The sequence below is a fragment of the Polistes dominula genome, unplaced genomic scaffold (genome assembly GCF_049000335.1).
Source record: "Polistes dominula isolate Pdom_NZ unplaced genomic scaffold, Pdom_raw_medaka contig_28, whole genome shotgun sequence".
Classification (NCBI taxonomy): domain Eukaryota; kingdom Metazoa; phylum Arthropoda; class Insecta; order Hymenoptera; family Vespidae; genus Polistes; species Polistes dominula.
Window position 1 is genome coordinate 1,076,969 of NW_028300879.1, and position 12,936 is coordinate 1,089,904.

Below are 12,936 nucleotides of genomic sequence, written 5' to 3' on the forward strand. Positions count from 1 at the left end.
AAATAAAGAATGTCCTTTTTAGAGAAATGTCTTCTTCCAATGATTAGATATCGACGTTTGTATGCTCGATGCCTACGTTTCTCTTTTCTTTTTAAAATTGTATGGTGTAAACTTGTATGATGTACATTGTTATCGCGTTTGGTATCAAACAAGGTGTGCGAATGTTTTCCTTCGGCCGAAGAATGCCGGTTCCTAAACATAGAACGATAACGTATCTCGGTAGTAAAAATCATGAGCTTTACGATTTTGACGAAAATAAATCAATAGACGATATATATTTTAGTTTCAACGCGACAAGGTTTAATCTTTTCTTCAAGATAATTTGATGTTAAATTCGTAAGCATCATAAGAACGAACGTCGTTTGAATTATTTTAGAAGAATTTGAAAACGTACAAAGTTGCGAGGTGAGGGTGATGGGACCCTGGTGCGTTACCGGTGAGCGTTTACCCAAAACACCCATGGCTGGACGAGGTTTCGTAACACCCACGACTCTTCCCACAGTACCAGCGGTTGTTCCATTTCCTGTTCTACCAGCTGAGATCGTCATAAGACCAATTCCATTGGTAGTACCTCTGCTCGAAGTTTTTCCTTCAGAACTACTGGAGTGGGAGACCTCAGGAAAAGAAAAATTTGCGTCCTCGGATTCGAGTTTTATATCCATTTTTCGTCTCTTCGAGTCTTCTTCACCGACACCGTTCCATGCCTGCTAATCCAATAAATTTTGATTAATATCACAATACAATAAATATAAACCATTAACTAATTTTACGCAATCGAAAGATTAGGAGAAGGAACCAATGATCTTAGAACTTTAGGAAAGCCTTGATCTTTCGATCCTTCATGAAATATATAGACACGACCCATATGTCCAGCGAGCTAACAAGCAAAGGCAAATTGATCGTCATAAAACTTGCATGAGTGTTCGTGCATCATGCTCGGTTCAATCTAACGAATCAGAACATCCATTGTGCGGGTTCAACCACCGTCAGATAGTACCGTATCATCATCCAGTAACGATGTTAGCAAACGGACAACCGTTTGCTACCATGCGAGTATTTACCAGTGGTGCAATCAAGAATGAACATTCGAAGTGACTTTTAAAGGCTTCGATCCTCGGCTTCTTCAAACTCTAGCGATAGAACTTTACAAGAGTAATGTTTTTTTTTGTCTTTTTTTTTTCATTTCTCATAGCCCGAAACTAGCACAGAACATTTTGATATTCTCGACATGGTACACGATAGATCTGTTAATAACTATCTGACTAACTATTATATCTGACATGAGAGCACAATAGATCACAAAAAATCCGTTACGAACAAACATAAACATCCGCAGGAATAAAGAATACGTGCTTATCACGTACAATCATCGACTATATGATATTCTGATAAAATGCGAATGTATCGCTTACTTTACACTGATAATCATTGATAACAATGCAGCCATTGCCTCGCGGAGAATTTTATCAACTAATGGATAACCCGAGGCTCGCGTATAAATAAATAAACAAATACCTTTAACAGAATACAAGTTTAAAACAATATTTCTTTTATCGTACGACAAATTTTTCAATAAGAAATTCGTTAAGTAAATTGATTACTAACGTTAGAGACGTTGAGCTGTTGCTGTTGTCGTTCTTCAAAGCCAAGACCAGAATCGTTCGAATTATCGCAAACGTCTTGAACCGAGTTAACTACTCTTCCTTCGTGATCATCCGAAGTTTGAGCGGTGCTACTACCGCTCAAAGAAATCGACGAAGTTCTAGACTGTTGCTGCTGTGCTGCTTGTTGCTGCTCGCGTTGCTGATGAACGACGGATCTCCTATTGATTAAGTGCGTTCGATTGTTGGGTGCCGTGGAACTCCTTACAATGGATCCTGTCACCGTGGACGATGAGCCTCCTGCATTGTTACCTGAAACATCAACAAATTATATTGAGGACGTTTGGTTTGAATAATTGTTAGAATAATTTATTTGATTTTCAACACACGTCCGAGAACGTGCGGATTATCAAAATCAATTATTATGCTTTTTTTTTTTTCATATACTCCATTCGATTTATGTAATTAGACTCGCTAGTCTAGAATAATACAACTAGAAATATTGTTGACTGGTTTCTCATGAATAATTGATAGACATGCGACGCACTATTGGCGATTTATTTTAGTTGGAGTTTACGTATAATAAAATGATCGCAAGCAAGCAAGCAAGCAAGCAAGCAAGTTAGCAAGGAATACGCCAATGGTATTATTGTATTAAAAAGAGAAATAAAAACATGAGAAAAAACAAAAATTATTATTATCAGAGGCTCATGAGACATCGATGTCAATAGTGCCACGTTTGTTAAAATTTCTACGGATTTTCGGTAGTGTTTGTTCACAGCTTGTACACATATGAGATTACTATCTGGTCGATCAAAGTCCAACGATCGAAATATTCTACAACTGTGTAGAAAGAAGAAGAAGAAGAAGAATAAGAATAAGAATAAGAAGAAGAAGAGATAGGCGCTGAGATATGTAAGGCAGGCAATGAAGAAGCGAGAAGAAAAAATGACGATGTTGACGTTGATATTCCTGATAAAAATGTGACAAGAGAAATAAAGGACAAAAATTAATTCTTATGAGGAAGAAAATAGGAAGACGAAGGTGAGAAAATACGAAAATAAAGATGGCGAAGAGGAGGAGGAGGAGGAGGAGGAGGAGGAGGAGGAGGAAGAGAGAACGATGATAACGGTGAAAAAAACAAACAAACAATTAAAAAAAAAAATAAAATAAAAAATAAATAAAGGAAGAGAAGATTGGTAGAGAAAAGCAATGTCGAATGTAATCTAAGTATAGAACCATCGACTGCTGAACGGAATAATTGCGTAGGGGTAAAGTTGCAATCGCGAACGCAACTGGTGGTGCTGCTGAAACTGGGGGTTTCGATTCACCCCGCCTCATGCATTCTCTTTCTCTTTCTCTTTCTCTTACTCTCTCTCTCTCTCTTTCTCTTTTTTCTCTTGCAGAGTGTGGAAGAATATGGAGGGGTGAGTACGGCGACTAATGGGCGCTTGCTTGCACACACTTGCAAGATGCATCAGTGTGAACGTCGAGGAAAATCACGGGACGATGTCAACGACCCGCACACGACCCTACATTTCCAATCTCATTGCGCTTCACTTTTCTCCACCCATTACCACCTCCTCCCCCTTCAGCCCCCCTCTCGCGAGTCTCGCGGATCCTGCAAGTGTTATTTGTCGTAGCAATATCGATCATATATTGCTGAGAACACGTCGCTTCATTTTTTTTTTCGACAAGTATTTCCCTCTTTATTTCTTCGACTATCCTCCTATCTATCTCTTTTCTTCTTTTCATCAGTCATTGACAAGTTGGCGGTCGCCAGTTTTACTGTATTCAGTTAAATCTAATGATTATTCATGACAATACTCTTACATTAGTTAATCTTTTAATTATCTATATAGAAATATTTAACTATGAGTAAACTTCTTTGTTCCTGTTCTCATTGTTCGTTGATTTTGTTATGATTTAATGGAGATATTATTTTAAAATCTCGTCTTATCCAACAAATTGAAAATATCATTTTTATAGCCCATCTTTAAAGATCCTATCTAATAATTAACTTGTTTTTGATCGTTTTGTTCTTATCTGTAATAATATATATGTGTCATTCAATTCGAGATGTTTGTTTTTTTTTCTTTTTTTTTTTTTAGCTTTAAGCGTTCTATTACAAGTAACGAAACAAAATCCTAGTAAGTATTTCGTTCGTTGATCGATTTTGCTTTTATATGACGTACATACAGGTTAATGACGTTGAAGAAGATGAGCAATAAAGATAAGAAGGATGACGATCAACAGAATTTGAATTTTGATTGACATCGTGTTGTTAGAAAAAAAAAAAAAAAGGAAGAGGAGAGACACACACATATACGAAGAATAGCTACCGAATCATCAACTGTGAATATTTGTTTTCATTTGTGATTTGAGAGATACATACATACACTTAAATGTAAACAATTAAGATAAATGAAGATAATAAAAAGGTGTTGTCACATTTTTAATGTTGCGCGAGATGTAATTATAATAATATCAAAAAGCGCACTGTGTTTGTGTGTATGTTGTGTTAAAAGTTGGTCGCATGATGCATCTAAATAAATTTCAATGTTCTGAAAATAACGTCAATCACACAGGCACGATGGAAGGATACTGGGTTGTATGCAACTTGGTTGGAATATGAATTGGGCTTTCCTTTTTTCTTTCCTTTTTTTTCTTTTTTTTTTTCTTAGGTCAAACTCAGTATTTGCGTCTCCTTGATCGTCCTCGGCAAGACCCGAGCAGAAACCGAGCAAACCATGCATGCATTTGTGAACGTTTTCTTTCCCTCCTCTTTCTTTCTTTCTTTCTTTCTCTCTTTCTCTCTCTCTTTCGATAACAGGATCGATAAACATCGTTACTATTACATTGTAAATAGAGCAGCTCGCGCTAACTATGACGCCTCTCGAGTCTCAAGGATATTGTTACCTGTTCCCATCGACGGATCGATGCGCTCGATCCTTGTCGAATCGAAAGTGTTTCCCCGTCCTAGTGTACGAGTTATAAAACGTTGTCTGTTAAAACGGACCCCATGACGAACTTATTTCCGATCAAACTCGCGAAAAATTCCACGCTTCTTCTCAAGTTATTCCTAACGTGACAAAAAAAAAAACAAAAACAAAATGTCGTCCCAGGATATAAACGATTAACCAGATTGAAAATTTAAGTCTAATTTTTTTTTTTTTTTTTTCATTTTTTTTTTCATTTTCCTTGTTACATTTTTATACCCCGTAAATAATCTTTAGCTATATAATAACGAGTATAGTAATTCATTTGTCGTTCACAAAGTCTGCCAATTTAAATGTGACCTTATCTCTGTTTATAAAATCAAGATAAGATAGCAACCTTTCTGGTTGCCACGAAATTAGCTATAGATAATGCGGTACATTGACCTAATGCATTTCGAGGCTAAAGAAGTTTATAAAAAAAAATTAAAAAAAAAAAAAAAAAAAAAAAAAATACGGCGTTAAAATTGGAGATTAAAAAAAAAAAAAAAAAAAAAAATACAAACATTCACATTAGAGATAACTCTTGACGAAAGATATACGCGTTAATTAGATACCAGAAAGAGAGAGAGAGAGAGAGATAGAGAGAGGGGGAAAGAAAAAGATCGTGTGCCATTACATTCGGATAATTTAGTTGGTAAATTCGTGTGAAAATTTAACACTGTTCTCACTCTCTCTCTCTCTCTCTCTCTCTCTTTTTTTTCTTGTTCTTTTTCTTAGCTTATTTTTTCTATTTCTCGTAGTTTTATTTTCGACTCTTAAAAAAAAAAAAAAAAAAAAAAAAAACTATTACGAAAGAAGTTCGTGTGGCACGATGACTGTCTGTGTACACTTAATGACATCGCTGATAGCCTATTTAAAAGCTCGAGATAACGTAAAAAGATCCGTACAACACTGTGGCATGACGGTGCACAGTGCTTCTGTTCCGAGGCTATACGAATTTTCGTTTTTTAAACGATGATCCCATCCTCCTCTTGACAATCGTTGCTCGCTCATGTGTTGATAAGCGTATTCGATCTATCGGTTGGTTGGTTGGTTGCTTGGTTGGTTGCTTGCTTGGTTGGTTGGTTACTCAAGAACATAGATAACAGGATAACCGATTCCGCCGAATGTGAAACACGTTTATTTAATCCAATAGACGAATAATATTAAACATTGTAGTAATTTATTATTAATAAATAATGGAATTTTAAATATCAGATGTATTACAAAAAAGAAGAAGAAAAAAAGAAGGGAATTTATGATTGAAAAATTAATATGACACGAAGTTGTTGAATAAGAAGAAGAATTTTGAACCAATATAATGATAGTTATAAAAAAAAAGGAAGTTAATTAAATGAAATATCACTAAAACGATCACAATTATGCAATTTAGATATAAGATCAACGATACGTACGATCTGTGAAGTTTTGGTAATCGATAGATCATCATCGATGATGATCTTTCTTCTACTTGCAAAATTCGAACGATTCGCGAAGAATGATTGCGATCTGTCGTAACATTATGATGAAACATAAATACTTATCGCAGATAGCTCATCTTATCGATGATTGTCTGTCTTTTTCTCTATCTCTCTTTCTCTATGTGCCTTTCTTTTATTGAAAAAAAAAAAAAAAAAAAAAAAAAAAAGAAATAAAAAATACTTTACACTCTACTTACAGTGGAACTAAAACTTCTGATAGTGTTCGACCAATTGAGTCAATGTAATTGATAGTCTCTAACATGCGGGTTTGCGTATGTACCGTGTTATATATCTATTAATGTAGACATAGAGAGAGAGAGAGAGAGAGAGAGAGAGACAGAGAGAGAGAGAGACACGTCGACGTAATGAAAGTCGAACACGCGCGTGCTTTCGACACGGCACATGCTCAAAACACGTGCAATAACGTAGCACGAGATTTTAATCCGACAAATCGAAATTTGATGGTACAAGACGGAAAATTAAAAAAAAAAAAAAGAGAAAAGCAAGTCAAGATGATTTTTTTTTTTTGTTTTTCGTACTGTTTAATCATACATTTTAACGAATAATAATAATAATAATAGTAATAATGATTTATATTTATCTCATTTTATTTTTATTTTTTGTTTTTTTTTGGTAATTGTTTTACTTTATAATAAAATTCAGAAGATATCCATTTGTGAAGATCTTATAAATCTTAGATTATATCATTGGTTAAACTTTCGTTATGAAAATGAAATAAAGTACAAATCTTGAGAAAATGTGTTTAATATTTGATTTTAATATGAAACTAATGAGAATTAACTTGTTTCACACATTTTGATATGAAAGAAATGAAAAGTACGTTTAATTGATTTTTAATCGATTTTTTTTTAAACTATATCTATATTATTAATTTAATATTATATTTTCATTAATTCTTTATCAAGTAATTTAAAAAAAAGAAAAAAAAACGAATAAATTTCATATACAGAAAGGAAGAAATTGAAATAATTTTGTTATATCTGAAGTTTTATTATATGAAATTCATTTGAATAAAACATATTTATTTTTTTAATGAAATTAATAAACACTAAGGATTTCTACAAAATGTCGAATAATAATTTACTTATAATTATTAAAAATACTTTATTCTTAATATAAATATTAAAATAATACTTTATCCATATTTGCGTTTTATCCTTAATCTTGCATTTTCGAAAAAGTTTAACATAAATACAGTAGAAACATTGTATTTGACTCGATAATAAATCAACAGTTTTTTTTATTTTTTTTTATTATAATATCTCTTTTACTAATTTCTTTATATTATTCGTAATTAAATTCTTAGGAATTAGGAATTCATGTTTTGTCCTTGTCTCTGATAGAATATGTTCAATTCGAGAAACCAATTCTAGATAAGCTTCTTTTTAACAGAAAAAAAAAGAAAAAAGAGAAAAAAAACCAAACCGAAAAAAAAAAAAAAAGGTTTTTCCGTAACTTCCGGATGATCGAGTATACATACACGCTTTTAACTTCGATTATGTTGTGTTACGTGTTAATCACGTTGCCATCTACATATTCTACTTACTTGTAAAAGTGTGTAATACGTATATATATATATATGTGTGTGTATATACACATGGAATAAACCTAAACATGACTCGTCATTTACCGATGCACTTTTGTCTTATTCGCGATTAAATGCCGTCATCTTAACAATTATTGGAAATCATCTAGTTTCTTTCTCTTTCTATCTCTCTCATATCCCTTTTCGATGCATTTCCTTTCGTCATTATCGTTCATATCGTGAAATAAATACAATTTGAAATATTTTTTCGACGAAACTATGATTTGTGTTACCTCGAAATAATAAAAAAAAAAAAAAAAGATAAACAAAATTCAATATTTTATAGAGATTCATTTTAGAGCAATGGCATGATCGATATATTATTTAGTGAGAATGAACAAAGCAAGCAAAACTGGTTTCTTTTTTTTTTTTCTCTTTAAATTCTTATCGAATTAACATAGATACGTTCATTGGACAAACGAAAGGAATGAACCTTGATATCTTGTAATTAAATCATCTTAATGTTATTATGGTCAAAATTTACATTTTTCTTAGAAAACACGTGTATTCAACTATTTTACATTACTTGGAATACAATTTATTATTACAATTACAATTTATATATATAAAATTAATACTAATAGTAATATAGTTATATATATAGTAATGTAGTAATATATAATAACACATAGTAGTAATATATATAAAATATATATAAAAATAGTATATATTATTACTATATATTATTATATATTACTATATATATTACTAATATTATATTATATGATATTAAGGGTAAAGTATTTTAAATTTTATCCTCTCTATAATAATATTTTATAGAGAAGAGAGAGAGAGAGAGAGAGAGAGAGAGAGAGAGAGAGAGAAGTATAATAAAATATATGATATTATATTATTTGTATGTTTCTTATTTCGTTTACGTAATTAAGGCGAGTAAAAATGTGGTTAAGAATCTCGATGGAAAGACGCGTGTATTTGACGGAGAAAGCGGAAGAACAGGATCTCAATAGGTCAAACACGAAAGAAGGCTTGATCATATATACATAATACAATATATATATATATATATATATATATATACTTTTTGTTAGTTATATGATATTAATTTGTTTATTTTTCTTGTTAATATTCGAATAAGTATTACCGTGAATATATAGATCCGTCGGTAATGAGGATTTAAAAGAAGTTGGTTGAGGAAGTTGCAATAGCATCCCCATGTGTTCGTAAGAAGAAATTGTAGTAGTTCCGCTGCCAGTCCTCCGAAGTTCTTGCCTTCTTTTTTCGAGGTCGGGTGCCATCAGAAGCACACCTCGTAAATAAAGTTTTCACAGCAGTCTCTTTAACTGCCAATAACTAACAACGTTATCACCGAATTAATAATAACTAGATGATGTTATCGATCAATCATTAACTATTATTCTTCATATCACAGTTTTTTTTTCTTTTCTTTCTTTCTTTCTTACTTTTCAATATAATCCCCTTCCTTTTCTCTCTTCTTCTTCTTCTTCTTCTTTCTCAGGATTCGTCACACAGAAAAAACTATCAAGAACTTGAGATATATCTCGTTGGGATATATATCAAACCATGGACACTCACTACTAGTCATCATCATCATCATCATCATTGTTTCCACGAATTAAAAAGGATTGAGAAAAAGGAAGAGAGATAAGAAAGGAAATGTTTTTTGATATCACGTTGCACACTTTTCTTTTCTTTTCTTTTTTTTTCTTTTTTTTTTACACTTATGTATCAATATTATTATTCCGATTGTATATTTATCAATGAGTTAGAAATGAAATGAAATTTGAAGAAAAAGAAAAAAACAAACAAACAAACAAGGCAATACATACAGTAAAAGAAGCAGATGGAAAATCTAAAGGGATATCGTCACGTTTTACAAAGAGAAGAGAGGAGAGGACACGTATTAAACGAGTATCACGCTCGTACTGACGCGTGTAGTTTCCAACTAATGCCGGTGAGCATGGTGTGGCACTGAGCGAACCAAGTAAATAATCCCCACTCCTTTCTATTTTCCACTTTCCCTTCGCTCTACCACGTCTCTAGACGTCGCCAATGTTGACTACGACGACGTCATCGTCATCATCGTGTAGTCGTCTATGCTCTTCTCCTCCCCCTCCCCCCACCCCTCAACACTCCCCGCCCAGCCACTCCAATCCACTCCCCTCCACTTCATTCTTCTTTTCGTCAACAACATTTAAACTCCCGCCAAAAAGCAAAGAACATTTTAGATATCTCTTTACACTCACGGAAATATATAATTGGAACACGATGATATGTTCCGATGAAAATTTTTGGCTCGCAACAACAACAAAACACAAAGTTTATCGTGCAAATGATAAACAATGTTTTTTTTTTTTAATTTATAATTAATTATTTGTTTCATTTATAATGCCGCGCATTTTCGTTTGCTAATACAATTGTGTATATTTTGGATTGGTAAAAAAGTAATTTCGGTTTTTTAATGTGAAATATTACTTTCTTGCCAACTCACAATAATATTATTAATATTAATAATATAAATATATATTGAAATACTTATATTATTTTACAATATAATAATATATATAATTTTATAACATATATATGTATATATATATATATATTTACTTACTACCGAAATTACTTTCTTGCCAATCCAATATTTCCTTTTCTTTTTCAAGAACAAGTTGTTCATTTTTATTCCGTAGATAGTCGAGGTTTGATCAATGTCTCGTGAAATGTTTAGCAGAATGAGCTTTTACTCTGTATTTCTTCGATCTATATTGAAAAAGTTCGTATATATATAAAACTCGTAATATAAATTATTTATAATTCATCAATCACGAGTCTAATGTTTGTTTCTATCTCTCTCTTTCTCTCTTTTTATCGTTGTTTCATTTTGCTATTTAGCTATTATTATGCATGTTCCGAAACACATTAAAACAATACGTAAAATAATCAAAACCTAAGGAAATTTAGAATTTTCTGATACATAAGTGTTTACTATCAAACAAATCGTTATTTTATTGTTTTAGTCTTTTAAAATCTATTTTTTTGTTTGTTTGTTAATAATAAAGAATAAAAAAAAAAAAAAACCCGTCTGACAATAAAATATGGAATTTCGAAAGATATCATTAACTTTCCCGATTTCTTTTCGGTTATTAATTACGAATAAATCATTTTGATATTTCTACAAAGTAAAATTACAAAATTTTCAAAAATAATACTGAAAAATTGCCTTTTTCAACAATTTATCGTCAAGATAATAGTTGGCTGTGTTAATAGGTAAAAGTAATCATTAAAGATGGCACTAACATCAAACCTTACTTGATAAGATTCTCATTGGAGGCGTCATTTCATTTTATCGTATGTCAACAACGTTTTGTCTTTTTTTTTATTTTTATTGATTCAAAAAGAGATAATTTCGTATCTTGAACAATTGTTATAAATGTAAATGAAAAAAAAAATCTATACTTTCGTAATGATTTTTGTAATGTATACAAACAAATTAGAAAAGTCGAGAAACTACGTATTGTCCGGAGAGAGAGAGAGAGAGAGAGAGAGCGAGAGAGAGAAACAAACCCTCATTATGGACTTTGAACGGTGTTGTGGCGTCGAGAGACCCAGAAAAGGTCCAAAAGGTCAAAGTTGATTTGTTCTACTATCAGCGATTAATAATAATAACGATAATGCAGAAAGAGAAAAGTGGTGTCCAGACAAGGCCGAGTCCTCGCTCGGACATTCCGGTAATTGCGATATATTTGTTATAAGAAGCACGGTCAGTGCCCTTTGAACCGATCAGCCCATGTGTGCCTGAATGTGTATGCGTGTGAGTGGGTAGAATAGCGTTCTATTAATAATACCCAGAGAGAGAGAGAGAGAGAGAGAGACTTGTCGTTTCACTATTGAAAACCGTGTGGTTCTCTGTTTTCAGGTAAGGCGTTAATTATAGGTCAAACTTATCCTTGAGATTGGGATATGTGTGAATTACAAAACTGTCTCCTACTAATATTTAATAAATACGACAAAGACAATATATATATATATATATATATATATATATATATATATAATATTTAGAATAACATTACTTTCGTTGTATCGCGTGTTATATTTTTCATTTAATAATAAACATTATTACTAATGAGATTTACACAATTCTATAACAAATATATGTATTTTTATTGTTATTTTTGATTTCGATAAATATTATCGTCGAAATAGATACTTTTCAATAATCATTATTCATTTATTTTATAATACATAAATGTATATATATATATATCTTATTACAATAATTATATTCATTTATTTTGATACCACGAAACATGTTAATTATAATGAATCTAATTTCTATCATAAAAAAAAAAAAAAAAAAAATAGGAGACGATAATAATTGTTATTTTGTGATAACAAAATAATTTTGTTTTAAATGATATGTCTTTCTTGTTAAAAAAAAAAAAAAAAAAAAAAAAAAAACACGATTATTCGTATATAAGTAATTAAAAAGTCTAATTATGTGTTAATAATTCACGTCCGATTTTCTTTTTCGTTACCGTCATGCTGACAATTTGTATTCATTGAATGTATATTTTCAAATGAATTCACCAAACTTCATTGTAATTTCTTGACTAAATATCAATACAAAATTGTTTATTTTTGTTGAATGATATCGAGAGGGAGAAGGCGGGGGGCGGGGGCAGGGGGTAATTCATTCTTCATCGTCTCGACCTTCGCAGATACACTCTTACAAATACCAAGTTCGTTTTTACTTTTCAAGGATAATCACTAAATCCTTCTTTTCTTAGGCATATTAGTGGAGTCCATGATGACAGGTATTATCGGAAATGACGGTACGATGAGAAAAAGAGAGGACCCGTTTTGCTTGAAGAAACACGACGAACTTAAGCGTGATTAGATAATCAGGAACTCGAACAATCAATTTTAACGGAACGTCTTGAGGAGAGGATTTTCAGGAAATACCTAAAGAAAAAAAAAAACAAACAAACTTGTACATCGATTGTACTTAATCCTTAAAGTGCACATGGGGCGTTGTTTGACACCCCAACCAAATTTGTCATCTCTTGAAAACGTACAAATATAAAAACGACTGGCCTACCAATGACATCACATGAGTGTCACCGGCGTACGACGACTGGCCTCTGCCTATGGCACCACATTGGTGTCAGCGGTTGTGAAAGTGTTAATAATATTGTTCATCATAATTGATTCGATTAAATAACAAATAAAAAGGAGCCGAAATTTAATCTAGCACAATTAAAAGCATCAACGATACTAGTTCAAATCTTGAC

At 31.9% G+C, this 12,936-nt stretch overlaps 1 protein-coding gene across 4 annotated transcripts in view; it reads right to left on the bottom strand.

The window, feature by feature from the left end:
* Positions 1 to 12,936, bottom strand: part of NFAT (nuclear factor of activated T cells 3) — a 31,774-nt gene that overhangs the window by 5,806 nt on the left and 13,032 nt on the right. For 3 of the 4 annotated variants that reach the window (XM_015324854.2, XM_015324859.2, XM_015324861.2), the window contains 3 exons: positions 8,769 to 8,977; positions 1,606 to 1,913; positions 395 to 704 (listed from right to left, as the gene is read on the bottom strand). In XM_015324854.2, the coding sequence (XP_015180340.2) occupies positions 395 to 704; positions 1,606 to 1,913; positions 8,769 to 8,922 (772 nt within the window). In that variant the 5' untranslated portion in view covers positions 8,923 to 8,977. Of the gene's footprint in view, positions 1 to 394; positions 705 to 1,605; positions 1,914 to 8,768; positions 8,978 to 12,936 lie in introns of those variants that run through there. The other variant, XM_089171688.1, reaches the window with a different exon arrangement.